This window comes from Prunus mume, linkage group LG2 (genome assembly GCF_029339155.1).
Source record: "Prunus mume cultivar Tortuosa linkage group LG2, ASM2933915v1, whole genome shotgun sequence".
NCBI classification, from domain to species: Eukaryota; Viridiplantae; Streptophyta; class Magnoliopsida; order Rosales; family Rosaceae; genus Prunus; species Prunus mume.
Genome location: NC_142699.1, coordinates 20730077 through 20758068, shown reverse-complemented (window position 1 = coordinate 20758068; position 27992 = coordinate 20730077). Strand labels below are relative to the sequence as shown.

Sequence of the window (27992 nt, the reverse complement as noted above, 5' to 3'; positions counted from 1 at the left end):
CTAAACCAAAATGTCGGTCTCTATACTCTCAACTGCTCTTACACTGGAAGTATAAGTATATCCACGAGCACATGACCAAAAATACACAAAATTCAACACCCCAAGTGCAGCTATTAGGAAGTAGAAATAGTCCAGTCTGCCGGCATTGATATCATTGTCTAGCCAGTTAGGCTCCCCATGCTTCCCTGTAACACTGTACACAATGCTCGCCAGCACAGCGCTCAAATAAGTAGCCCCAGCCGTGCAAAGATAGATCAGAGAATTCCCAATGCTCCTCATCTTCTCAGGAAACTCCTTGTTGTACAATTCAATGTGCCCGACAATGCCAAACAACTCAACCATGCCAAGGAACATTAGCTGTGGAAATAGCCAGAAAACTGACATGGGCGCAACGCCATCTTCTGAAGCTTGTGACAAAGCAGAAGCTCTCCTTTGCCTCTCAACGAGTCCCGCCACCACCATGAACAGAAACGAGAACAAATACCCAATTCCTATTCTTTGGAGAGGTGTGATGCCGTTTTCGTGTTTGGTGATCTTTCGGAGGGCTGGTTGGAGGACACGGTCGTAGAATGGGAGGCTTATGCATAATGTGATCAATGACATCATTTTGACTGAGCCAGCAGGCATTTCGAAATTGGGTCCAATGTGCCTGTCCATTTTGAGGGCTTGTGACACTACAAATGTTCCTTCTTGCGCATAGGCCATCACGCAGATTCCACCAGAAGCCCATATTGGGAGGATTTTCATGAAGCATATCACCTCTTCAACCTGTTGCATGCTGCACAGCCTCCATGGATTTGAACAAGACCCATCATCTTTTAGGTCATTGTCCACCACTAAAGCTGCTTTCTTCAAGAAGCTGAGCTACCAAAGTAGTGCCAAATGAGAATTAATAAATGAACATGCAAACAATGGTGATTAAGCAATGTAAGGAAAATGAACCCATCAAGCTTTACCTGAATTTTGTAGTGAGAGAGTGCTTGGAGAGCACCAAATTTCCATCCGACGAAACATCCAAGAAAACCCCGCAAACCCTTTTGTCGTTGTGAAGCTTAAGATGGCGCTTCTTGTAGGCAGCAACAAGAACTTGTGCAAAGCTGCTAAATGTGGTTCCTTTTGGCTTCACATGGTGGTAAATTTTGGAGCCAGCCAAAAACAAGGGAATTGAAGATGACATGAGGAGGGTGGGGATCCCAAATCCCCAGGCCCAGCTAATAGAGTCTTGAATGTAGATCACTAGACTTTGGTTGATTAACAATACCACTGTGGATGAAGCATAGTACCAATTCAAAAAGCTACTGACATTTTTTCTTCCTTCCACAGTGGTTGAGTCAAACTGGTCAATGCCAAAGGGAATGCTGCAGGGCCTAATTCCACCTGTGCCTATGGCTAGCCAAGATAGCCCGGCAAACAAGAAACCTAGTTGGGTTTTTGTGTTGGAGACACAATGCAGAAGATGTTTTTGCCCATCAGGGATGCAAGGTGGAGGTCTTAATTGTGGCACAAAGGCTGTCAGAGTTATTGTTACCATCCCCTAATACACAAAATTTGGACCCAATTAAGCTAATTAATCATGATTAATTAATGTTAGATGAATGCTGATTAATTGTGTACCAGAAGACTTGCAAGGGAAGCTAGAGCAATGGTGAGAAATTTGCCAAGATAGATATCAGCAACTAAGGCACCAACGACTGTCAATAAACAGTAGCCGCATGTCCAAATGTTGAGAATATTAGCAGCAGAAACCTGATCCATGTGATACTCCCTCACCAAATACACCATAAAATTTGTTGTCAACCCATATGTTGCCATCTTCTCAATTGATTCATTACCTGCAAAAAATAAAATGTCCTAATTCATGGAACTTTTCAATTTTCTTGAATTCCAAGCACGCACACAGATATATATATATATATATATATATATATATATATCACCTATATACCTAGGATGTAAGCCACCTTCCATCCAGGCTTTGAATCTAACAAGTCTACATAGTCGTCTATTTGTGGCAACAATGCTTCAGAGGATGAAGAAGAAGACTCATGATCAGAAGAAGGGTTTGATCTGCTTTTTCTGAAGCAGAAGGAGAAGCACGTTTCCCTCACCATCTTTCTCCCTCTGTAATGTAAGTTTGGAGTCTGGTCAAGCTCATATACATAGGAGAAAGCCACTTCGGGAGCACAAGTTGGGAGGAGAAGGGGGCACGTGCCCCCCGTGCTTCAGGGCACCCCTTTATTTTCCTACTGAGTTGTCAAGCTCATATACAGGGAAGAAAGCCAAGTAGCACTTGCTGACTCAGGCCAAGTATTAAAATAAAAAAATGTCGCCTAATTCAAACTTTATAATATACATGAAAGTATATAGCATCATACATAATATATCAATACCTAAGATGTAACGTACGGCCTTCCATCCATGCTTTCTTCTTTGGACTGTGCTTGCATCCTTTTGTTGCAACAATGGCTCGGAGGATGGAGACTCATGGGAAGGCATTGATTTGCGTTTGCTGAAGCAGGAGGACAAGAAAGAGGTGCTTTTATTACCCCCCGCTATTTTTCTCTCTGTCATGTTTGGACTCTGATAAAGTTCTGTTATATTTTATACATCCACTTCATTCATGATTCATTTAACCAACTCTCTCTCTCTCTCTCAAAAATAAAATTAAATCCCCTCTACCAAATTCCCATTTTTATCCAGAGTGATGGATTCAGTGTATCAATGGTAATATCAAATTCAACTGATCGAATTTATACCATTTTAGGTTTAAAGCATTCAAAATTTACCAAGTTTGTTTCGAATGCTTATCCCAAATATTAGCAAAAACAGTAGTTATTACAACCTCCATTATTGTAGTATCAGACCGGATTCTTGCGAGATTTTTTCCTTTAGTAAGTATATCTAAATAAATTTCAAATTGTAGATATCAAGTGTTGTGATAGTAGTTTATTTTTCATTTCATATATTTGATCTCCACTTCCTTTTTGGCAGACCCTGTAACTGGGGATGATTCTATTTGAATTCAAGTAAGCCACCGAGATAACTAGCATTTGATCTAGGACAAACTACATAAAACCCCCTAAACTATAGGGTCATTTGCAAATTCATATCCAATTTTAAAGAAATTTACTAGTACGTAACATATATACTCAAACTCCCGGAAACCTTACAATTTAATCCCCTCCGTTAGCCAAACCGTTATTTAATCTGTTTATATACTGATGTGGCAAATGTAACCCCCAATTTTTGATGACATGGATTCCATGTTGCCAAAATATATAATGAACTATTCTTTTATTTTTTTCAAATATTTAAAAAAATGTTAAATTATATTAAATAAATAAATAAAAAGTGAAAATCCCTCGCCCTCTCTCTTCCCAACCCAGCCAACCTCACCACGACCTTGCCTTGCCCAACCCCTGCCCAACCCTTCCTCCCAGATATGAGATTTTGACATTTGCTTTTGATAATGATGTTGAAGGCTTTAAGCAATTGATTGATGAGGATGCTTCTTGAGATTGGATTGTGGTATAGCAATCAGAAAGGCTCGAAACTTTGTTCCTGAGCATAGAACTCCACTAATGGTTGCTGGCTACCAATGGACTGACTTTGTGACTGGGCTAGTGGAGGTCCAAGAGAGAGAGACAGAGGAGATTAACTAAATAAACCTAATTTCTACAAAATCGAGAAGTTCAAATCTTTTCATATGTAGCACAACATAACAAAGATAATCAAATTAAAAGTTGAAATTTTGGATTCACAACTTATTGCTCATATAAATCCAACCCATCACCATCTCCAAGCCTCCGATTATCCCACCGGAGATGGACGCTGGATTATGGAGCAAGCTACCACAGGAACTCCTAGAGCGTATTCTCTCTTTTCTACCTCTCAAATACTTCATGAATCTGAGATTGACTTGTAAGCACTTCAAGTCTCTGTTATTCTCTCCCTCATTGATCTCCAAGCACTCCTCTTCTTCACCCTTCTCTTCTTTCCCCTTGCTTTCTCACCCTCAGTGTTGCAACCACTTCGCTTTCTATGACTCTACTCTGATTCTCTCTCTCCAATTCCTTTCTTGTCTTCAATCTTTTGACCAAGTCCTCAAGAGTGATCGAATTCCCTGCTGACCCTTTTGAGTTGTTTTCTTTGGTTTCCACGCCTGTTGGGTACAATCTTTTCATGCTCTCTTCTGGGTCTTATACCAAGATCTCTCTGCTTTGTCATGGTTCATGCCGCTGCCCGCCGAAGTTGATAATGGCGTAGGCGCTCAACATTCCCTGGCCGTTGATGAAATTGACTACAAAATGGGTGGTGGGTCGTGGTTTGGCTAGCTGGGGTGGTTGTTTGGGCTGCTGGAATGCTTATTTGGGTGGCTTGGGGTCTTGGGGTGGCTGGCTAAGTCATGCTAGGGGGAGGGTTAGGAGGAGAGTGATGGAGAGTGTTTACACCATAATCAACCAAGCGTATCCGGCACTATACAACTGATACTCAAGCAGACACACAAACAAGCCCTTAGAAGACGAGTGGCATCATCACCTTCTTTGGCCTACCAAAGGAAGCCCCCCTTCCGAAGTGGTAACCACCTGCCGATGCTCCTAATTATAGAACCTAGTCTTCATGGACACATGTCACCTCCGCAGCAGTTTGCACAAAGTCCCACATCAAAACTTTGTGCAAAACTCTCATTTTCACTCCCCTATAAATAGGGAACATTGCCCAATTAAAAAGAGGTAACTACTTTTTACATTTACTGTTACTCTTTCCAAATTACCATAAATACTTGCTAACTTAAGCATCGAAGAGCTTTCGGCAAGTACCACATCGGTAAGGATGACAACAGTCGAGTAGGGGCCAGTATGACAATACCATTCCCTTCCCCACTCTCCATCCCCGCCCCCGTCCCCGAATCCATCCCCGTTTAATAGGTTTCGAGGAATCCTCGTCCCCATCGAGGGACTATCCCATGGCCGACCCGAATCCCCAATTATGTTTTTGCGTTTTAAAAAAAAAATTGTTGTACATTTTAACATTAAGTTTTATATTAAATTATCATTCAACACATCCAAATTAACTATAAAGTTCAACTCAACCATTCAAAATCACATCAATATGAAGTTCCAGAGAAGATTAGGAAGAATTAGGATATAGAGGTTAACTTAGGGTTAAACATAAATATTATATTTATATTTATTTATTTAAGTATAAACATATATATTTTCGGGTCGGGTTTGGGGATGGGAACGCCAATACCATCCCCTTCCCATACCCGTTTGGCCAAATCTCCCGTTAGGGTCGGGACGAGCCCCCACGGAAATTTTTGTCATCCCTACACACCAGTGCACTGAAGAGACGATTGCTTCTTCCTTATTTTCTTCTGCAGGACCCCTCCGTGTCGAAGGTTCATAACCGCCCTGCTGAAGATCCACCACTCCTTCATTTAAGTTAACTCTCCCCAAAAAGAGCATCAATAGAGAGATTTTTTTGCTTTTTGATTTTTAAATTTTAATGATTTTAATTTTTTAAAAATAAAGAATTTTTTATTATTTTTTTATCTACATGGAAGTCCATTCATTAAAAAATTGGTCATACATTTGACAAGTAAGCATTTAACAGATTAACTAACGGTTTGTGTAACGGATGGGGCAATTTGTAGGTTTTTCGGCAGTTTGAGTATGTACTCATAAATATCTCTAAAATTGGGTATGAACTTGAAAATGACCCTATAGTTTAGGGGTTTTAATGTAATTTATCCTTTTATCTAATGTAGTTATTTTTCTTTCAAAAGATGTTATGTCTTCGATTTCTCATCTATCTATTAAAAACAAACAAAAAAAAGATGGATGGAAAAATATAAATTAGGTTGGTTAATTAAGGCATTGTGACCGCCTCCTTAGTCCATTGGCCTTTTTTTTTTTTTTTTTGGGTCAATAGTTTGCCAATCTTGACAACTATTATGGTTTCATTATACAAGATGTAGATTTTGTTTAAATATGAATATGGTTTGAATACTTTAGGTTAATTCTATTCTTCTCCATAAGGAGATATATAGGTGTTTATAAGGGTGTTTTACAAGGAAATAGATACAGTAATTAATTAGAAAAGTATCTCCTAAATATACAAGGATGTGTTAACTATATGAAACAAGGAAGTAAATCACCTAATTAATTAGGAAATAAATCTCCTTAATTTAGTAGGTTAACTCACATCAACACTCTTCCTTAAGTTGGTGCATATACGTCATCAATTCTCAACTTGGTAAGTGAGGCATAAAACACTTATCCACAAACAGCTTTTTTTAAGACATCTGTTAACTGATCTTCTGATTTTACAAAAGATAGACAAATGATCCCGTTCTCAATTTTTTCTTTGATGAAATGTCTATCCACCTCAACATGTTTAGTTAGATAATATCCTGATATTTCCTTGTTTTGGGCTATCAATATTTCCAAAACCATCGATATTTTAGACCTTGCTAAGAACTAGTTGGAAATGAACTTGAGTTTCTCTCAAAGTTACTTGGTTACTATGTATGGTTAAAGGCCAAGTGAGGTGTTTAAAGCTTTGCAATTGAGTGTTTGAGATATTTTGAATGCTCCAAGTGCAGCTGGAGGCTTACCTCGCGTTTTAAAAATTTGATGATCTACTAAACAAAAACTTATTTTCATCTTCTTTTTTTAAAAACACACATATGGATATTTTGGTAATTTCACACACAAAAATTCAAATATTTCAAACTAAATGAACTAAATTCTAAAAAAATCATCTTATGAATAAGAACATTGTTTTTAGAAAATTTAGAAGCACAAAGATAAGATATGTTTTATGTGTAGAGAAACACAAAATACATATAAGGGCATTTTTGTAATTTCACCTAACAACTCTTAGAAACAAAACATATAAGATATAAATGAAATAATCCGTATAGGGGGATTTTGATCATTTTCGTTTAAAATTGCATATCTATCCAATATATAGAAATGAATTTTTACGTTCAACAAATTACATGAAAAATATATTAGATGAACATACATAGCACATAAACAAGTTAATGATAGAGATGAATCTCTTTCACTTATTGTTAGGACACTGCCATAACACTTTAAAACAAAAAGAATTAAAACCGTAATTTGAATTCCAAATTTCTTTTTGCACCTTAAATTAATGGGTTAAATACTTTTTCGGTCTCTAGGTTTTACACGAAAATTCAATTTGGTCACTGAGAAAAACATTTAACCAAATTGGTCACTATGTTTCCTAAAGTTTATAATTTATAGACATTTTGTTATCTTCCGTTAAGTGCAGTTTCTATTTTTATTTTTTAGGAAGCACCTTCAGTCTTCTCCCTCTAATTCAACGAGTTATGGTATATTGTGCTATTATGATTTAATAATTCGAGGAAATCTTGGGTTGAAATCCAAATTGTGATGTGTAAGGAAAATAAAAAAGCCAAACCAAATTGAAATGAAATCAACAACTTACCAATATATTTTGGTGCTCTTGCTTTATCACCTTGATTACGTCTCCTTGCCATCCGAAGTCACAATACGTTTCTTACGCAATCGATCCAGGCTTCAATATAACATCCAATTTGTGACCTTATACCTCACAATTTTGATTTCAACCCGAGCTTTCTCCCAATTTGTTAAACCCTTAGAGCAACTCCACCCATTTGCCCTTAGCCATGGCAACGGGGGGAGCTAGGGCAGCCACTATTCACGTGAATAGTGGTTGCCCTTGCAAAATCCAATTTTGTGTTTCCACCCGTTGCCCTTGCTAAGGACAGTTACTATTCATTTTTTTGTTTTATTCACAACTTTTTTTACCTCAATAATTAATTTGGATAATATTTTCGGATAAGATTTTCGGGTTCCTACGTGTCAATACTATTCATATCTCATAATCGGATAAAATTTTCAATTTCAAATTTCAGATAAATTTATAAAAAAAAGGCTGGTATTTATAGAAAAAAATTCATTAATTTTGGGTATTTTTAAAAAATTTCGAATTTTTTCCAGTATTTTATTGCAAAAAATTGGCTGCCGTTGGATTGGAGGAAAAAATCAGATCGGAGAGCCCAGACGACGCCACGTGGCAACAGGAAAAAATCAAATCGAGGTATCAGAGCGAGTCTGTAGCGATCAGAGCGCTACATTAACCCCTCGCTTTGGACCTCAGTGGTTGCCTTCGGCCAGGTGGTGGGTCCCACACTTGGCCTGGTCTCACTGGAACACAATTTTTTTGTTTTCCCCCTAGCCTCGGGTTGGGCTCTTCCAATGGAAAGGCTCTTATAGCACAATATACTCTAACTCGTTGAGTTAGAGGAAGAAGAATGAATGTGCATCCTAGAAAAAATAAAAATAAAAACTGCACTTCATGGAAGATAGCGAAATGTCTATAAATTGTAAACTTTGGAAAACACAGTAATCAATTTGGCTAAAAAAGTTCTCAGTGGTCAAATTGAATTTTCATGTAAAACTCAATGACCCAAAAGGTATTGAACCCTAAATTAATTAAAACATCATATTCTACAGTAGTTCTAGGTATAAGGTTATTACACTTCATATATGCGAATTGGAGGATATTCTTCCAGAACTATAAGATCCAATATGTCCAATTTTCAACATTATACCAATGCATAAGACTTTTCCCTGATCAAGCATTGTTGGACCTTTGGCTCTTATAAGACACCGATGCATCAAAAATAGTGCTCTGGAGTTTTGTCCTAGGCTACCCTCTGCTTCGTATCCCTCTCCTTGTATAATATATATATATATATATATATATATATATATATATTAAAGTTGTTAAGATATCGTTTTGTCAAAAACAGAAAACCAAAAGAAAACGAATTGTAATAAGCCCAAAACATGGAAGAGGTTTGGTTGGGACCAGTAATAAGCCTCTTCTATTTTATCCTTGTTCCACCTTATCCTCCAGATCCAAACATGCCCTTAATAAACAGTCAAAACTTACGGCCCCACAGTAATCAGTAAGTACACAGTTGTATTTTTATTAAAAAAGGAAGGTTCGCATTAATGCTGGTTTACGCTTTTCGGTGGTTTTGTTCGTTGCTTGGCTTGCTCGCGCTCCCTTTTCCATTAGAGCGTACTACGCATAATACCATTTCGCCTTGCGCTCCAAGTGTTCGTCGAAATGCCTGAGCCATGCTCTCCTCCACCACCGCTGCGACCCATTTGCTCGTCTCGCCCTACTCCTTCCCGAATTTCATCCCTCATGCATTTCCTTCGATTCTCTACGTCGTTAATTCAACAACCGCAAGGAGGCAGCAGCGTCTGAAGGCGATTAGCTTCGTTTCGGTTAGAGAAAGCGGGTGTTCTTTGTGTTTAGGGTTTTCAGAGTTTAAGAAAGGAGCGTGTTCTGGGTTTGTGAGGCGATGTAAAGATTGGGATACAGAGGGGGATTTCACCTTGGAAACTGAGATTTTGGAGTTCATGAAGAGCTCCAAGAAGCCTGGGGCTTTTCCGAGCAAGAAGGAGCTTCTTGAATCTGGGAGAGAGGATTTGGTCGATGCTATTGCGAGGAAAGGTGGTTGGCTTTCGTTGGGTTGGGATTTGGAAGAAGAAGAAGGAGGAGCTCAAGATAGTAATTTTAGGCATTGGGATTCGATAGTGGCTAAAGAAGGCGAGAGCAGTGCTTCGAGTGGCAGTCTAATTGGGGCTTCAGGCGTGGTTTCTTCGTTTTCTGATGATTCTTCTCAAGCAGCGTCGTCGTCGGGTAGATCACTGTGAGGATTCTATTAAAACGAACTTGTTGAAATTTTAGATTTGTATTAGTCGCTGGTAAATTTTTGTATTCGTTTTCTATATCTTTATCGAGGACCAAGAGATTGACTTAGAGTTTTACTTCTACTTCCATTAATTATGATGACATCTGTAGCGATGGCTTGCTTAGGTTTTGGAAAATCAACTGGGAATGAATAGATAATGGAACCTTATTGACCCCATCCTGTTAGAAGAACTCAAGCCTTGATTCTTTGTCTCTCTCTCTCTCTCTCTCCATGATGAGATAACGAGATTTGATTAACTAAAATAAAAACTGCATTGCATAGGACAAGATTTCCACTGTTCATTGATTCCCCATTTTCAGTGATTGTATCAAACATTAGTTATTTGGGAAGGGGAATCAACTAAAGTGTTTTTCTTTTATATGTGTAGAGAAGCTGCTGCAACAGAGGATGATATTGGAATCGAGGGGATATTGAATCGATTGGAGAAACAGAGAAATTTGACGTTTGGATTTAATTTGAAAGAAAAAGAAGACGATGTTTTCTTCCCAAGTACTTACAAGTTTCCCGAAATCTCAACTGATGCGGTAAGTTTGTTATATTATTTTAACATTGTTTGTCGCTTTTGGTGGGTGATAGTTTAGGGGAAAACATCATGCAAAGCTCTAATTTTTCCCTTGTTCACTTAACACATACTTCTATATACCTTTATGGTGGTTAGATGGTATTAAATTATTAGAATTGAATTGCATTTTTTGTATCTTCCTTTGGGATTTCGTACATCTGAGATAAAATTAAATTCTAATTTATCAGCATATGTTAGTGAAACCAAAACTATATTTCGGTCTTTCCAATATCAAGTTGTTCATACCATTGAAACTTGAAAGAGATGATAACAATTATGTTTGAACTCTCATGAGTGGCAGTCATCATTATTACAGCATGAAAGTAATTTATTTTTAAGAGTTTGATGTGATTGAATTCTTTGCATGTAGAACTTCTAAAACATAACGTGTGATGCTTGTTACATTGTAAAAGACAGTTGCTGGCCTTGTTAGAAGCAACAGACCTGCATCATTGAACCCCAAAAAAGCCATTCTTAATGATTCAAGAGACAAGCCTAACCACAACAGATCTCTTTCAGACATTGATGCCCTAGCAGACTCACCAAGACCAGAAATGTGGAGAACTTGGAGCATCCAGAGGGCTGGATTTTCAGATCAGGATTTTGAAGGTATTTTATATTTACTTGTTTTCACTTTTCAGCGGCTCTATGGTTAGATAGTTTGGTTAAAATGACCTTTTGATGTTGATGTAATGTTCAGCTGCTGAAATTTCTTATGATAAAATGGGAGGACCAGAGGATGTTTCAAGAGAAAAAATATTTCAATTAAGAGAGGGTGCTAATGAACCTGATCAAAGGAATAAACTGAATTCTCATCAGGAAGAGATCAGTCACAAGCAAATACGTGATCACATTAAGTACCTTGAATCAGAGCTCTCCTCTGCACTTCGTTCATTGAGGACTAGATCTGATGAAGCTGCTTCACAGGTGGGTATGATCAGTCTTGATTATATGAATTTGCATGACTACTTCGAAATTTTGACTCCAAAGTTTTACCAATATGTTGAATTTCATCTATGGTCTTCAAGTTCTGTTTGCGTTCAGGTTCTCTTGGGAAGCATTTTCATACTGTGATTGTGTTTTTGGAGGATTTGGGGAATTATATTATACCCATTTTATATTTTTCATTAGGTTCATGAAAGCTCCTCTGATGATTTTCGGAAGCTTTCTGATGCCTGGGAGTTTCAGGAAAATGAGATTATGCATGCCCAGGACAAATTGCGTTCGACACGTGCAAAGTTGGCTGTTTTAGAAGGAAAGATGGCACTGGCAATAATGTATGCACATTTTCTGTTAATTTAAAAACACGAATGTAACTTGCTTTACAATTGACATCCTGCCCACCCATGCCAGTGAAGCGCAAAAGACTGTGGAGGAGAAACAGAGAAGGATAAATGATGCTCGTAGAGCCTTACAACTTCTTCGTACTGCTTACATAGTTTGGCCAAATTCAGCCTCAGAAGTGCTCATTGCTGGATCATATGATGGTTGGACCACCCAGGTATGATCTCTTCTTGAATTGATCAGTTAGGTTGAATTAATATTAGCAAATGTCCGTTCTCCTCAGTTAACATTACCAATGTTGTTATTTGCGGTGACTGGTTACAGAGAAAGATGGAAAAGTCCAGTACAGGAATCTTCTCTTTGTGCCTCAGGTTGTATCCGGGCAGATATGAGGTTAGCTCAGTTTTGTTATTTTCTGGTCATACTTTTAGTGTTTTACATCGTTGGGGGGCCATTGAGTAATGTGATTATCTGACCAGTTTTCACCTTGCATTTCAGATCAAATTTATTGTTGATGGTGAATGGCGGATTGATCCCCTGCGCCCTATTGTTCACAACAGTGGATACGAAAACAATGTCCTGATCATAACGTAAGACACAGAAGAGCCCGGCAAGCATAAGAAGATATTCTAATGATGAATTTAGCGCAAGCAACAGTTGTTTCAGCGAGCGTTCCCCCCTCTGTTTTTTTTCTCTTGTATCATAGGTGGTGTAGGTGGTAGATTTTAACTGATGTGATTCTTTTGTCAGGATTCATGTGTAATACCATTGGGTGCCTGCTTTCTAATTCATGTAAAACCCAAATTATACATTTGTGGTAATTGATTCAATGAGATTTTTTTTTTCTTCAGGAAATGGTCTTAATTATAACCGGAAGACCGATCTCTGGAATATAACTTTGGGTTTGATTCCTTAAGGGCAAACTTAATTTGAAGTTGGCAGCTTTTTTGTTTTCTTGTAAGGAATGTTTGTAGCTTAATTAACAAGCCCAAAGGCGGCAAAGCTAAAATTCTCTGTTGTATAAGAAAGTTATTGTCCAAATACCACAACCTGTAACACAAATATTTACACAACATGAAACAGATAAAGCCCCGGTAATATGATTGTACTTGCTCTCTTGGAGCTACAAGTTCAACTCCTTGAGGAAAAATCAATTTATATCGGTGTCCATTTCAGTTAGCATCCTTGAGTAGGGTTAACCAGCCTAAGAAGGGCGACACAAAGTTCTTACTGCAATTGTAAAACCACTGCCACAGTAAATCTCAAGTAAGCCGGCTTCTTTCCGAAATTTGTGGCTGAGACTCACTTCTTGAGGACTCGTTTGATCACTTATATTTCCCAAGCCAAGCTGACCATGTTCACCCCATCCCCATGTCTTAAGTACCCCATTCTCTGTTACAATAGCAGAGTGCTCAGCTCCAGCTGCAATGTGCAGAGTTCTACTCCCTTCAAGCCCAGGGACTTTCTCCAGGACAACTTCTCTTGAATCTGCAAATGTTCAAAGAACCACACATGTAATCAGCAGAAATCACAATTTGACCACGATGATCATTCAGATATAATCAACTGCAGTTGTCTGCGCCTGCCCATTTAACTCACCAGAAAAATCCAGTTTCCTTTTTCAAGGGCAAGTAGTGTATGGAACAGTTAATTATCACTTAATAAATACATGTTACTTTGTGAAAGAGTTTTAATAAATACATGTTACTTTGTGGACCAAATTAGATGCATTACCGGCTGAGTGCTTGACTGGAGTCATTTTATCAGGATTACTAAGGACTCCATGGTGACTTCCACCAAACATAAAAACCTCTCCACCTGTTTAAGATATCCAAGGCTGCTATTTAACAACAAGATATCGTTTCACCAGGGAAAATGAAGAAATTTAATAAATAAATGAATAAACAGAACTGGTTAAAACAAGAAATAAATGCACATACCAGTTAAAACTAAAGCATGATTCCATCCAAGAGCAATTTTGGTAAAGCGGAATGATGTAGGTAAACGCTGTGGCGTTTGAGCACTTAAAGTGCCGCCAAACCCTCTTCCCCAAGTGTACAAATGCCCATCAGCTAAGGTAATAGGCAAGAAAAGAAAACGACAATCAGGAAAACAATTCACTGAGGCAACTAGTGTTTCCATCGGTACTTGCACCAGGCTTCACAAGCTTTTTTACTACGTGAAAACTGTGGACCATGACTAGCATTGAAAGTTCTTATCTCTTACATGGACTGGATCGTTTTAAAGCTACAGTTCAAGACATCCATCTTACAAGCAATGTGATCTGCTTTAATGGCCAAATCAAGAAAAAATGAAAATTTTCTGGACTCACCAGATAATGCTGCACTATGATCTCCATTTGCAGTGATGCTAGCGATCTTTACACCTTCAAATCCACAACTTCGTTCTGGAAGACTAACTAAATTGATTTTATCCTTGGCGATACCCAGTTGACCACGCTTCCCAGAACCAAACCCATAAACTTCATCTCCTGAACCACCTGCACTATATTAATCTTAGTTGTGGAAACTTAAGCTGGATGGTAATGATTAGGCATACACTTCACACATCATTTACACTAGGACAAATGGGCTATATTGACTAAAGGAAATGCCTTATCTTGTAATACAAGCATGCCACGGAGCTTATACATCCAAATAAAACGGCATCTCTACACTAAAGCATTGCGTCTGCCAGAAACATACAAAATCATCCTTGCAATTACCTCTCAGCAAAACAAGGGAATGGCGCATTCCACATGCTATCTGTTCCACGTGCTTACTACTACTAGCAAAGAAGGAGACTTCGACAGGATAGCAATGTAACCTGTAATCGCCATGCCCGAGCTGACCAAATGTGCCGTCTCCACATGTAAAAAGAGCCCCTGTATCTGAAAACAACCAAGTAAAGACCAAAACCAGAAAAGAGTTGAGTAAGCCCCATACTTCAAGTTGTCTTCCAATTAAACACACCAGAACCAGATGTATTGACACAGACAGTGCAAAAGCAGTAAAAGCAGAAAAATTGAAGTAGGGGGAAATCTAAAATTGGTTTTATGCTAATAATACGGATACAAACAAGCATAAAAATATCAGCACAGATTGTAACATCAACTGCCTGAATATACCTGAAACGAAACCAGAGTGGTTCCAACCAGCAGAAACATGAGTAATGAAGTAGTTGTTCAAAGACATAACAAGCTTGGGATGTGGACTATTGACCGTATCAGAATGACCTAGTTGACCAGACGTGCCTCTTCCCCATGTCAGTACCTTCCCACCTGCAAAAGGGGTCAGATTTTTTGGTTCCCAAGAAAGAAAAAAAGAAAACTGTTTATAATATTAGATGAAAGAAAGGAAGAGACCAGAGGTCAAGGCAAGAACATGAGCGCCGCCGCAAGCAAGGAAAGAGATGGGTCCGGCGGAGGAGAGAGATGTGAAGTGAAGCAGCTGAGGGAGGAGCTCGTCCTGCAGCCTGCCCGTGCCCAGCTGCCCGTCCGTTCCTGCCCCCCAACTCCATATCTCTTGCTCTCTTCCTTCTTCTTCTTCTTCGTGCTTTACTATTTTCCCTTCTTCATTCTCTTCCATTACTACGATGCTCTCCGCTCTTCCCTTTTAAGTTTCAAGTTTCAACTCCACTGGAATTTCTTTTGCTTTCTGTAAAGTCTGTTAAAATGCTCATCATTTGGGCTCTTTGGGCTCCGACTCAAGATTTTTGGGCTTGGACATGTAGATTCTATTAAGTTGGTAAACCGTATAGCATTTGATAGCTTTTGTTTACGATGAAAAAGATGAACCTGAACTTTCAGACTCTTCACTTCTTTCCCGTGTTTATTGAGTACGAGTCTCATTTATTCTTCCCAATATTTCATTACTGTGTCACTTGAAAGTCCAAGAAGCTTCAACTTCCGAAGGCAAACTGAGAATCTCAAATTCAGCCTCAATCCAACCCACTTGTGTGAAGTTATCAAAACCAACACAAACATGTTTGAAAGAAATGCAATCCCATTCGCAAATACAAGTCACAACAACTAGATTGTTGAAGTAAAAACAGAGTAAATTTACAACAGATGGCTGCTTGATTCATGGAAACAAAACAACACACAAAATCAGAAACCAAAGAAAAGCAACATTGGATTCACGACCAAACATAAAAACATCAACCCTTTATCTAAATAACTTACACAACTTTGAAGTTTGAAGTACCTAACTCACGCAGCTCCATACCATCATATTCTTCCATTCCCAACTATCTAAACCAAAACCCAATGCTAATGTTACAAACTAATCCTTCAAATTCCAAATAACTGACTATGAAAGTTACAGTATGTCATCATAAGCAACGATTTCTCTGGCTTTGGCAGGCACATCCAACACTGAAGAACCATCAGCAGCAGCAACTCTGGGGTTCACTATAGCCGAAGCAAGCTTGTTGCCTCTACCATGTCTCCTCAGAGGCACCTCAGCCCTCAAAAGATTGGAATTTGAGGATGACCCATTACTAGAATCTCTGTTTTCAGCACCAACTCCAACTCCTTTCCTCCATTGGGCAAGTGGGTCTGTTGCCCAAAGGACCTGCAACTGCAACAAAACCCCAAATTTCAACCAACTTTGCTAAAATTCGAAAACCCACAAAGAAACAAAGAAAAAAGCAAGCTTCTATGGGCAAGTGAAGGGAAACTTAAAAAGATTACCTTTCTAGAGTCGAGGGTAATGCCAAAGGAGGGGTCGAGGGAGGCGGCAATGGCGGCTTCAGCCGAGTCGGTGGCGCGGTAGGTGACGTAGCCGACCGCATCGCGGTCAATGCGGATGCGAGAGATGGCTCCGTATATTTCGAACCGGGACTTGAGGTCTAGGACGGAGCAGTCTGGCTGGAGACCTGTAATGACAAGAGCCGGCGGTGGCGGCAGCTTGTAAGTTGGCTTGTCGAGCTCTGGTTCGGGCTCGGGATGAGGAGGCAGGGGACGACGGCGTTTCCATCCGGAGGCGGAGGCGGGGACGTGGCGGGAGAAGTAGGGTTTGTCTCTCTTCCGGCTCATGGTTTTTGGTGAAGAAAATTGGGGGTCTTGTGTTGTGTTGGTAGATGTGCGACTCCAATTTCCGGGTTGTCGTTCATATACTGATATCATATCATATGAGTTCGGAGTTTGACTGTCTATATGGGTTGACTATTTTCTCTTTAATCAATAAGGATTCCACCATTCCTTTTGAAAATAGAAAATAAACTTGTTCACAAAAATAGGAAAAAAAAAGTACAACATGAATCCAAGAAAGTAGATGCACGAAATGGGATATAAATTTTGACGAGATATTCCTTTTTTCCATATCGCACATAAATCATGTTGAGTACATATTTATAGGGCAACAAACTCAATCTACACTTGTGTCACCATGTAGAAAGTATACAATTTTTTGGACACTTAATTTCCTTTTACAGTTATCTATCATTACCCTACCCTAACACATTAGCATCCTCTATCACCACTTGGGCAACTCCAACGGCTTAAAACTCGCCCCTTTTTTTGGTTTGTACGCCAATTCTCAACATCCTCCTAAGAATTTATTGTTCCCGTAAATTGGAGAGAAAGGGAAATGAGACAAGAAGAAAGATTTAAAAGAAATGAAGGCAAGTACCAAGTCTCTTCACAGACCATTTTATTGTTGCATCACATTTTAGCCATACCATAACTCCAAAAGATCTCAAATCTTAACCACATCTCCAACAAGACCTTGGTAATTCCTCCATACTTGTCGTCTTATGCCGTTTAAGCCTCAATGCTCATCTCAACCTTAGGCGCACCCGAAATCTTACCATAAAAGCCCAAACTTTAAACAATAAAAGCAGCTCATAGTCCACTTTGCAACATTTTGATGGGTGCTTTGAAAACCTTGTTTGCAAACAGTAAATTTTCAGTGAAACTACCATTCACAAATCCACAACAGAAAGCCCCCAACACACCGGCTCACAAAATTTCTGTCAGACACCTAACTCGGAGACACAGAACCTGAGCTGACAACCCATCAATTCTCCAACTTCCCATTTGCAATGGCTCTATTTTTATCAGCATCAACATCAAATTTGTCTCTTGGAAAGACCCGCTTCAGATTTTCACCAAAACATGGCCGCCCCTCCATTGCCCATAGCATTCAACCCCCATTCAATTCAAATGCAGACATAAATTTCCGAACTTTGTCCCCTTTAAACCCTCGTTTGGCAAATTCACCGCTTTCTCACGCTGCAACAAGAGTTTCTTCACATGGGTTTCTTGATAAAGATGAGAAAGATGATATTTTGCCAGTCTTTGAGGAACGGCCAGTCAAATTTGTCTTTTGGGTTTTGGTTTGGGCCTCTGTGTCCCTTGCTTTGTTCGCAGCTTCTGGGGATGCTAATGCCGCATCAGCTGCTGCAGCTGATTCCATTAGAGCCTCCAGTTTTGGCCTGAAGATTGCGAGTGCGCTTCGAGGCTCAGGCTGGCCTGATGAGGCTGTGGTATTTGCCCTGGCTACGCTTCCTGTGATTGAGCTTCGTGGGGCTATTCCTGTTGGTTACTGGCTGCAACTCAAGCCTGTTATGCTAACCGTTCTATCCGTTCTGGGGTTAGTCTTTTCCGTCTGTATCCGTATTTTGATATTCCACTTGATTTTTGTTGGATTTTTTATTTTCACCAATGCTCTTTTACAACTTTGCCTTTGTTGTTCCTTTGTATCTGTTTGATAGAATATGTTTGATAGAGTATGCCTGCTTATGGTGATATTAGAGCAATGAGCTACTTTACTTTTAAACAATTCATCCTTCATTCAGTATTTTCCTAATGCCCTATTTGTCTTTTGCCCAATTTTGATCAAAAGGGTGCTTCAAGTTTGAGTATTTTACCTTTCTGTGTATTACATTGTTGTGTCCAAGGTATATTTTGCGATGATCAGGAGAGTAGTTTAATTTTCTTTCATGAAATTAACAAAGTTTGGGACTATATATATCTGTAGGAAGTAACAATGTTTAGGACTATGTATCTGTAGGAACATGGTTCCTGTGCCCTTCATCATACTTTACTTGAAGAGATTTGCATCTTTCCTTGCTGGAAAGAACAAGGCCGCAGCTCGGTTCCTAGACATACTGTTTGTGAGAGCCAAAGAGAAAGCTGGCCCTGTAGAGGAGTTCCAATGGCTTGGTCTGATGTTGTTTGTGGCTGTGCCTTTCCCTGGAACAGGAGCATGGACAGGAGCCATCATAGCTTCCATTCTTGATATGCCATTCTGGGCAGCAGTGTCTGCAAATTTCTTTGGTGTTTTATTGGCTGGGCTTCTAGTAAATTTGCTGGTGAACCTTGGTCTCAAATATGCAATTATCACTGGTATTATCCTCTTCATTATATCCACATTCATGTGGAGCATCCTTCGGAACCTTAGGAAGTCTTTAAGCTCATCAAGCTGATATGACATTGGAAATTCTTGAAGTAATCCAATCCTCACAAGGGTTAACTAATGATCTTTGAATTTTGAGATTGTATGCTTTCGCTACTCACTTTCTACATGTTTATCCGTATCAATTCATATTTTGACTCAATACACAACATTTTTGTAGAAGATGTATGAATGCTTTGTGATTTCTGAAACCTGAATGTAAAGCAATATGAGATGAATCTCTCTCAAAGAGGTTATGGTAGCTGACAATGCAAGGCTTTTTCTTCCACTTCTTTCTATAATAAATTTGTCACTGTCGTAACACCCTCATACCTATGTATCTTGTTCCTAGTTTGGTCATGGTTTGGAGTAATTAAAGTAATGCGTCCTCCTGCTCATTTCAAACAACAGAGCCGAGTTGTTATGTTGGATCTGCAATGTGCTTGCAGTCTGATTAAGTTTGTCTTGTCACTTGATGAACATCTCTCATTTTGTTTGTGCTAGTTAAACCACAATGGATGGTTCACCTATGCCGCTCTCCAAATAAATTTACATGGGATGTGTTTAATCATGAATATCATTCTATCCCCTCTGTTATTCTAAATCTATTTCTTCAAATATTGGTAAAGAATTCCAAATGTACTGATCTTATGAACTTGTTAACTATGCTTCAAAGGAGAAGGATTTGCTTTCTGATAATGAAGTGATTGTCCTGGCTAACACCTTTGAAGAATGCTCTTGTAAAAGCTCTCATAGAGAAGCCATGAAATAGTATATGTTTGTAAATCCTCTCCAGTTCCTGATATTTAGTCTTGTTTCGTCAGGGTATATCCTATGCTAGCTGGCTTTGTGGAGGGGGATCCATCTTGGTGTCTTTTCCTATTGGGCTTAAGATTGGATGGTTTTTTTTCTTCTGATATTTCATTCCTCTCGGCTTTTCTGAAGTGGAGTCATTCTATAGTAAGAGCTTTATTTATGACCCTTAGGTGAGGTCTTATCTCTTAATTGTTAGATCATGCTAACCAATATGGTCCAACGGCTAACCAATTTGATCCAACGATTAAGAGATGTGGCCTCACTTATAAAGCCCTCATTACAGAATTATTATTTTAAAGTAACCCACATTTTCATATAGTTAATTAAAGTAGCGCAAAGCCCACCTTTTTTTTTTCTCCTTTCCTCGGCTGAAAGGCAAAGCCCATTTTTAAATATGGGCTATGGACAACAACATTGAGACCTCATTTGGTAGATGATTGACTTAGATTAGATTGGAGTTGAGTTCAAATGAATCATTATGAATCACAATCCTCTAAGGCCCCGTTTGGTTCATGGAATAAATTTGAGGGGAAATCATTTCCCATGTCATTCTCTAAGGAATGGAAATGGAAGATTTATTCCCCACATTTGGTAATACTGGAAAAGCTACCGGGAAATATTGCTTTATTTCCTTTCCCATGTTTGTTTTGAGTACGAATGGAAAACAAAGTTTGTATAAATTTTCAATTATACCCATATTAAATCAAATAAAAAAAAATATTAATGATATATTGTAATTCTAAATTGTTAATGGGGATAAAATGATCATAAAAAATATGTATTTAATATTAGCTCATTTTTCCAAACTTTCTCATGAGGAGGGAAAATAAAACCTAAATTGGAATGATGACTTCACTTTTCCCCTTACTTTCCCATAAGCCAGGCAACAATTTTCCATACATAAACTTACCAAACATGATAAAACAATTGATTTCTCAATTTTCAAGTCTCCTTTTTCATGAACCAAATAATGCCTAAATGGCATTTGTAAGACAATATGTTGAACTAGTGCTGATTTAATAAGTCCAATTATGTTCATCAAACTTCACATGAAAGGTTGGGTAGGCTACTATACTAGACAATGCATAGGCACTGGCCCACTGCCATGGTCTAATCAGCTGACGAAGAAGAAAGTGTGGGTAGGCACGTGGTTAGTAGGACCCACGAAAGAGACCGCACACGTGTGACATCATCACCCAGACCCCCAGAGAGTGAGATTGGTTGGTTGGATGATCAAGAGCTGACAGTGCTGTCTCAATACCAACAAAAGCCCATATCCCAGTCCCGGGGCCCAACTGCAATGCATGACCCGCCCCATTACATTCTTATCCTGCTCTGTCTCTACCCTTCTCTCCTGGAACAGAGACTACGGAAAGGAACCCTTCTGCAGTGGGGCCCAGCTCTTTCCAAGCTCTCAGACCCACCACGGGATTATCGCCACGTTGCATGCATATCTCTATATACGGCCCACATGTGGGCCCGGCCCATTAAAAAGCCATCCCTGTGCATGCTCCTGCGGTGTGGTGGCATGCTCGGATACTGACACGTATGTGGTGGATGTTCAAGCCACTTCCGATGGTTCCGGACGAATGTGATTGTTTCAGAAATGGAATGGGATTTTTGAAATCGTCGGTACTGCGTGGTTTGGGAGGAAATATCTAGAGTTGATGTGGCCAGACGCTGTCCCCACGTGGCATAACTTGCCAACTATGAACTTGGCCTTTACTTGTTGGTTTGCTCAAGCCATTGAAAGATGTGAAGCAGAAGCCTAAGTTTTAACATCTCACACGGAACATAGGGATGGATGTGTGGCGTTGCTTGACTGAATTATGCCTTTTTATCTCCTTTTTGTGATTGGGAATGTTGGTCGTGACAAAATTGGTAGAAACACGAGCGCATGACCAACCCGTTATCTCTCCATCTAACGACTATAATCACAAACTCAAATTATAAATAAAAATTTCACTTCAAGAAGAAAAAGAAAAGCTGTTCCAAACCCTTCTACAGATGAAATTTGTGTATCCCCAATGATTAGAGCATGTCTTCAAATACTCCTACATGTGTGCCTTAACTTGGAATTGCTACTGGACCCCGCAACAAGAATCAAGAGCATGCAGTGCAACTTTTGCACTCTTAAAAAGTCTTGAAACCCAATTTGCTAGAAACAGAGCAAGACTTTTGTTTTTTTTTTTCGGTTTGGCCACAGAGAATTCAACTTTGGTGGCAGCATCTTTTTCGCTCAATCTCTGTAATTTCTACGCCCTCCTTCCCAAGTTGATGACGCAGCTAGCTGGGATCAATTTTAATAACCAGCACATAGAGAAATAACCACATAAAAACACGGTTGAAAATTGAAATTGAAGCAGACAAAAATGAAGAATTTCTACTCTGGGGTCAAATCAATGTTAACAGTTTCTTTCGCTTCCACCGAATAAAGTTGAAATTTAAATTTTCACATCAAAGCAAAGGTTCTCTTTTCCACGTGAAGTGTGACAAACCAGTAAGACTTCATCTCTCAGAAGGTTTGCTCCAATTTGCCAATGGGCCATGCATGATGCAATCCATATTCCACCAAAACAATTAAATATAAAAACAGAACCCCATCTCATGTTATTATAATACACACTCATGTCATAAGAGTGTGTTTACATTTTCGAGGGCACAATTTCTTGGGAAATCCAAACTTGCATCAGCAAGATTTTCTGTAACAGAAGCAATCTGCAGGAAAAAAACAAACTTTGGTTTAGGAAGGAAAAAAAAAATTGCATATAAGTATTGAGATATTTAAAGCTTTAACGTAACCAAGGTGTCAACATCCCCAATAAGCTATCGGGATTTTAGGGAAAGGGGAGGGTGGGCGTCGAAAAGTCATTGCCAATCACACACGAGTGATTGTCACTAGAAGATGAAACCATACCCAAAAATTTGACTTTTTCTTTTCCTTCTTTTATGTATTGTGTTATACTTTAACCATCTTTTTCATATGCTTCTCTGTGTTCGGATTCAAACTCAGCTTGTCACGCTGCTATTAAAATATACTTGTCTTGGACGTTACTTCACAAAGATGTAACATTCAACACATTAATTAACAGAGCAAAAACATTATGTTAATGATCTCTCTCTCTCTCTCTCTCTCTCTCTCTCTCTCCTCCTATGGAGTGAGTATGCTGTGTTGAGCAAATATATTCTGTACAAATATATTCTGTACTACTATCTGCCAAGATTGCTTTTTCACTGCAGTTTGATTATTATTATGATAACAAATTAACAGTATTTGGGAGCCAGTGTATCTTATTGCAGAAGGATCAATTTAAAACACAGATTATCAAATGCAGCAACATCAGATTTCCAGAATATGCATTAAGATACGTTACTTAATAAAATGCACTCAAATCTTCATATTTAAAAAATAAATAAAATGCACTCAACTTCTAATGCATTTATGAAGGGAACAGAGCTTATCAACTTCTGGTTTTCCTTTCTTTCTTACTTGCCCTCAAATCCCATAAGTTCTCATCTCTTGCGTGGATATTGTGTCTTTGGCTCGTAGCCAAATAACCTATGTCGTCTCATAAACCCGGGAAATCAAAACATAAAACATATGTGAACGGACAAAATAATTGGATTTATTGCTAGTTAACTTAACCATAATTACAACTGAGAACTTCACATTTCATCAGAGAGAAATATAGCAGTCTGTCAACGTGAAACATGATAATCTCTCTCTCAGTAAGGCCAGAAACAAAAGGGCTGCTGATCTTCCATTGGGAACACAAAATTACTAGAACTTGCAGGCGGCTCATCATAGCAGCTATCTTCAAGTTTTAAGAAGTAGGGTGGGGGCAAAAGGGTCCTGCTGAGATCATCATCTTCATCTTGTGAGAAATCCGACTGTTCAGCTGGTTCAAAGACATGAGAAGAATCAGCAGGCTCTAACAACGAAGAATGGTTTTCAGTGCAATGCGGGCTATCTGAGTCAAAAACATCACTTTTGGCAGAACTTGCATCCTCTTGCTTGCATACCACCATTGGCACATTATCAGAAGCTGCATTTGGAGTTGCACTTTGGGGCTTCACATCGGATAAAATAATATTGTTTGCATCATGCAACTCCAAATTTCTTTTTCCAGGCTTTCCTTTATCTTTCAAAATCAACATGTCCTTGAGGGAATCAATCTGTTCACACAAAGGAAAAATTAAACCATTTACTATTTTCTCAGTCAAAAGAGTTAACAAATTACTCAAATGAGGCATGCTGATCATATTGAACTTATTTACCTCATTCTTCAAACTTCCGTTCTCCTTGAGGAGATTGTCATGATCAGCCTTGAGCTTGTCAAAGCTAGCTTTCAATGAGTCATACTCCTTCTCCAGCTGTTTGTTCTTAAACCTCGCTCGCCGGTTTTGAAACCAAATTGCAACTTGGCGAGGCTGCAAGCCAAGTTCTTTTGCAAGTTGGGCCTTCCTCTCTGGTTCAAGCTTGTTTTCTACCTCAAAGTTCTTCTCCAGAAACTGAACTTGATCCACCGTAAGCCGCCTTTTCTTTCCTGGTTGATTAAGGCTTGCATCATAATCGTCATCCCCATTTTCTTTATCAATCGGTCGGAAGAATGACCTATCCAAGGAGTCTTCTCCACTTGCACTTTCAAAATTAACCACTGAATTTGAACCTGGAACAAAAACAAGGATCACCCAAATTTTAGATGGCCACACCTTTTTCAAGAACTCAATAGTGTAAATTTCAGATAAGCGTACTCGGTGGGGTTTTCTCTATCTTTCTTCTATTGATGAAAGTCTCCCCATTTTGTTTACAGAGAGGAACTGAAATTAGCAACTACAAGATGAATTCATTCCAGACCCAAAAAACAATTACAAACCAAAAATATCTTAAAAGAAATGCAATAGAATATTGTAAGAGTTTATGCAAAAGCTTCAAACTTTCTACTTAGCATGCAAAAAGCTACAGACTTTCAATCTTAGCATGCAGAAAGCTTCAAACTTTCCACCTTAACATGTTGGTCTAGCAGATTTACCCTGTTGATCAACCGAAACAGGTAACAAATAGTCGAAAGAATGTCAAAGACCCACAATTTTTGTCAAGTAATAAGAAAGTTCTGCCAAAATTCGAATTTTGCGCATTAAGTAACATAATTCAAAATCGGATGTGTGAAAGTTTCAAGCTTTACAGTGATCAATCTAAGAGCAACGAAATATAACCAAAGTCAAACGAGAAAACCCATTAGTTTGAATAGCTGAGAAAGGGAATGGAAAAGGAAAAAATGAAAAATGAAAAGAAAGGCAACAATCCCAACAAGAATAAAAGCATCAAACAGATGGACAATAGCTAGCTAGCTCTAAGGCTCGAGAACCAACAAAGTAAAAAAATGCAAAGCAGATATAAAATTACCATGAAAAGAGGAGGAAGAAGTGGGAACCCAAATAGACTCAAGAACGTCAGAAGAGCAAGGGAGCTTTTCGTTTTGAAAAATAACATTCATGTCTGAAGCACTGTAGAGTTTCCCACCCGACATATATTTATGTGTTTTATGTATTTATCAATGTTGTGTGAGATTGAATTCTCAGGGGCACATGTGTTGGCTTCAATCTAATGATTACGGCAAAAAGAGCTTCTTGTGAGAATTACTGTAATGTGGAAAGTCTGAGAGAGAGTAGAGCTCACACCCATCACTCAGTGACTGAGAACAAGTAGTGGAAGCAAACGGCTTCAGATGAAGAAACAGACAATCAAGCAGAGAACGGTGACATCTTGGGTTTCTATGAAGACGATGAAGATGAAGAAGAAGAAGCCGGCAGGAGAAGCTTTTGCTACTCTGGGATTTTATTTTTTTTCACCCCTTGGCTACAGCTTTTGCTTCTATGGTTGGGAACTTGTGAAGGCCAGAAATTTTAAAACATTGGGAGAGAGAAAGAGAGAATCTTCCCTTGGGGGTAGAGCTTGGTGGGGTTATAAGGAGCTTGGTGAAGAGACAGGAGGCTTTCTTTTCTGGGAGAGAGTTGACAGGTTGGGTAAATGACCAAAGTACCCCATCTGTTTTTTCTTCTTATCCAACCTGTTGCTTGTATTACTAGAAAATAATAGGATCCTTTTTTTCTTTTCTCCAAATTAACAAAACTAAATGTTTGAATTCCAAGGTCTCTCTCTAAAGGGGAATCTTGTTCCAAGCTAATCATTAATAAACGTAAGTTTTGTAAAATGATCTGGTAGTTAAAATCGTGACTTAATCGGATTCCCACTAAGAAAATGAAGTTTTGGGTTCAAAGACATCTGAACTGTCTGTTTGAATAAATGACCAAAGCTTTTATATATATATATATATATATGTATACTGGTGCTCAATGCTCATGGTTGATTGATATTGCTCAACAGCGGGTCAATGTCTCCATCTCATTTTCAAAGCATTGGGAGGGGAAGTTACTGCTTGATGCATGCAAAAGTGTTGTTTTATGACATTTTCATAACTCAAGATGATCAAGAGGGTTATGCAAAATACTTCAATCTTTTTCCTATCTTTACTATGTTCGTCATATTCAAATAGAATGTCAGGAAATGAACATACAATGTATATCAAGTTAAAATTGTCACTCACATACACACAATAATGTATATCAAGTTAACACTCTCCCTCACGTTCAACTCATGTTTAACCATATAAGGGATTCAAACTTAAAAATTATGGAACCAAAACTCTAATACCATGCTAGATTATGCCCAATAAACTTAAGTTATTAAGGGAATTTGCCCAAAATGCATACCAAGCTAATGTAGACCAAGTTGAGTATAAATTTCTAGTCTTCTACATATATTTAGTATAAAAATTTAGGGTTTTGTAAGATTTAGCCGTCCACAAGTTAGTAGGTAACTTTCACCATTAATGCATAAAGAGTCAAGTAGCCAACTTGTAAACAAACAGCGTAAACATTATTCAAGAAATCGCCCAATTAAAAGGCAAGCATTACTCAAACATGTACCACATTATATGATTACCCTGTTAGAGCAGTGAAGCTATTAAAAGAGATAAATTCAAGAATAAGAAGAGATAGATGAACCTCTGAAAAACACAAAATCCTTAATATTTAAGAAAAATGAGGAGGAGGACAGTTTGGTAAATGGTCAGGAGATACCACAAAAAACAGTCTATATGGATGACGAGCGAGAGATCAGAAGGGTCATGGCCCCTATGGCCCCTATGGCCCTACCACTCTTATTTACTTTTCTAGGCTTACTGACTTCTGACCTACCACTCTCCCTCTCCGTTGGCTCCACCGGCGCAACCTCACCCAGCCGCCGCGTTTTTCAAAATCGGCTCTTTCTTATTTATTGGTTTCATATTTCCAATTTTTATATAATAATATATATGTGCTTACGACTATTTTTTTTTCTCAGTCAAATATTTCGGTCGACTTTTAGAAGATTTTTAACAAGTCGGCTTTGAGCTTAAACATTAGGCCATGAGAGCCATGTCATTAATGTCATCCAAGATTTTTCTTTCTTTTAAACTGACAAGATTTGAACCAATAGCTTATCACTTTCTCACCTCACTCTGCAACTCCACTCGAGCAAGAGTTTGATGGGCTCTCGTCCAAGATTTTTCTAACTCCTCGTTCACTTTGCAACTTGCCCATTTTGTTGTTTATTTTCTTTGTAAAGAGAAAAAAAACATGAATTCGCAGAGCAACTCTTGAATCTTGCTGCTTTTGCTAGTAACTGTAACACTGAAGGGTAAATATTATTCTAAGTTCAAATGTAGCAATGATCCGTCAATTAAGATTCGACTTTATTTTTCGTCTTTCAACTCCAAAAATTAAGGGATGATTATAATAATTTTTAAAGTTAAGGGACGAAAAGTAAAGTAGAGTTTTAGTTAAGAAACCATTGATACATTTTAGCCTACCAATTTGACCAGAACAGTTTGTCTTGGAAGTCTTTAAGGGGCATGGTTATGAATTTAAGTTAAGCACTGGCCACGAGTCTAACAAATTCAATCTTAGATACAATATAAAATATGCTTGTGACTTGAAACTGTGGCGCTGGCAGGCAGGTAGGTTGCAAGTTGTGAAGGATGAGGATGGAGATAATATTAAAATTTCAACAGAGGTT

At 38.6% G+C, this 27992-nt stretch overlaps 6 protein-coding genes across 9 annotated transcripts; 2 read left to right on the top strand and 4 right to left on the bottom strand.

The window, feature by feature from the left end:
- LOC103321704 (protein NRT1/ PTR FAMILY 2.13-like) lies at positions 1 to 2111 on the bottom strand. The gene is made up of 4 exons (XM_089046113.1): positions 1946 to 2111; positions 1615 to 1832; positions 957 to 1534; positions 1 to 859 (listed from the first exon to the last, which is right to left on the bottom strand). The coding sequence occupies exons 1-4, from the start codon at positions 2109 to 2111 to the stop codon at positions 1 to 3; spliced, it is 1821 nt and encodes a 606-aa protein (XP_088902239.1).
- Positions 2112 to 9030: 6919 nt separating this feature from the next.
- LOC103321640 (5'-AMP-activated protein kinase-like protein) lies at positions 9031 to 12512 on the top strand. 2 transcript variants are annotated; one of them, XM_008223473.2, is made up of 8 exons: positions 9031 to 9748; positions 10179 to 10335; positions 10787 to 10982; positions 11074 to 11300; positions 11562 to 11650; positions 11727 to 11874; positions 11982 to 12050; positions 12156 to 12512. In XM_008223473.2, the coding sequence occupies exons 1-8, from the start codon at positions 9168 to 9170 to the stop codon at positions 12249 to 12251; spliced, it is 1563 nt and encodes a 520-aa protein (XP_008221695.2). In that variant the 5' UTR covers positions 9031 to 9167; the 3' UTR covers positions 12252 to 12512. The 2 variants fall into 2 exon arrangements, with proteins under 2 accessions (XP_008221695.2, XP_008221693.2); XM_008223471.2 differs by having other exon boundaries at positions 9032 to 9748; positions 11505 to 11650.
- Positions 12513 to 12650: 138 nt separating this feature from the next.
- Positions 12651 to 15366, bottom strand: LOC103321703 (Regulator of chromosome condensation (RCC1) family protein). Its single transcript, XM_008223528.2, has 7 exons — positions 15022 to 15366; positions 14785 to 14937; positions 14383 to 14547; positions 13990 to 14157; positions 13598 to 13729; positions 13392 to 13475; positions 12651 to 13145 (listed from the first exon to the last, which is right to left on the bottom strand). Exons 1-7 carry the CDS (start codon positions 15242 to 15244, stop codon positions 12862 to 12864), a joined length of 1209 nt encoding a protein of 402 aa, XP_008221750.2. The 5' UTR covers positions 15245 to 15366; the 3' UTR covers positions 12651 to 12861.
- Positions 15367 to 15767: 401 nt separating this feature from the next.
- LOC103321639 (homeobox leucine zipper protein) lies at positions 15768 to 16801 on the bottom strand. The gene is made up of 2 exons (XM_008223470.2): positions 16351 to 16801; positions 15768 to 16237 (listed from the first exon to the last, which is right to left on the bottom strand). The coding sequence occupies exons 1-2, from the start codon at positions 16783 to 16785 to the stop codon at positions 15977 to 15979; spliced, it is 696 nt and encodes a 231-aa protein (XP_008221692.2). The 5' UTR covers positions 16786 to 16801; the 3' UTR covers positions 15768 to 15976.
- A 744-nt stretch (positions 16802 to 17545) lies between these two features.
- Positions 17546 to 19387, top strand: LOC103321638 (uncharacterized). The gene is made up of 2 exons (XM_008223469.3): positions 17546 to 18253; positions 18674 to 19387. The coding sequence occupies exons 1-2, from the start codon at positions 17703 to 17705 to the stop codon at positions 19086 to 19088; spliced, it is 966 nt and encodes a 321-aa protein (XP_008221691.2). The 5' UTR covers positions 17546 to 17702; the 3' UTR covers positions 19089 to 19387.
- A 4090-nt stretch (positions 19388 to 23477) lies between these two features.
- On the bottom strand, positions 23478 to 25825 carry LOC103321636 (uncharacterized). 3 transcript variants are annotated; one of them, XM_008223466.3, is made up of 4 exons: positions 25281 to 25825; positions 24629 to 24694; positions 24152 to 24543; positions 23478 to 24049 (listed from the first exon to the last, which is right to left on the bottom strand). In XM_008223466.3, the coding sequence occupies exons 1-4, from the start codon at positions 25402 to 25404 to the stop codon at positions 23600 to 23602; spliced, it is 1032 nt and encodes a 343-aa protein (XP_008221688.1). In that variant the 5' UTR covers positions 25405 to 25825; the 3' UTR covers positions 23478 to 23599. The 3 variants fall into 3 exon arrangements, with proteins under 3 accessions (XP_008221688.1, XP_008221689.1, XP_008221690.1); XM_008223467.3 differs by lacking the exon at positions 24629 to 24694 and having other exon boundaries at positions 25281 to 25821; XM_008223468.3 differs by lacking the exon at positions 24629 to 24694 and having other exon boundaries at positions 25556 to 25821.
- Between the last annotated feature and the right edge of the window lie 2167 nt (positions 25826 to 27992).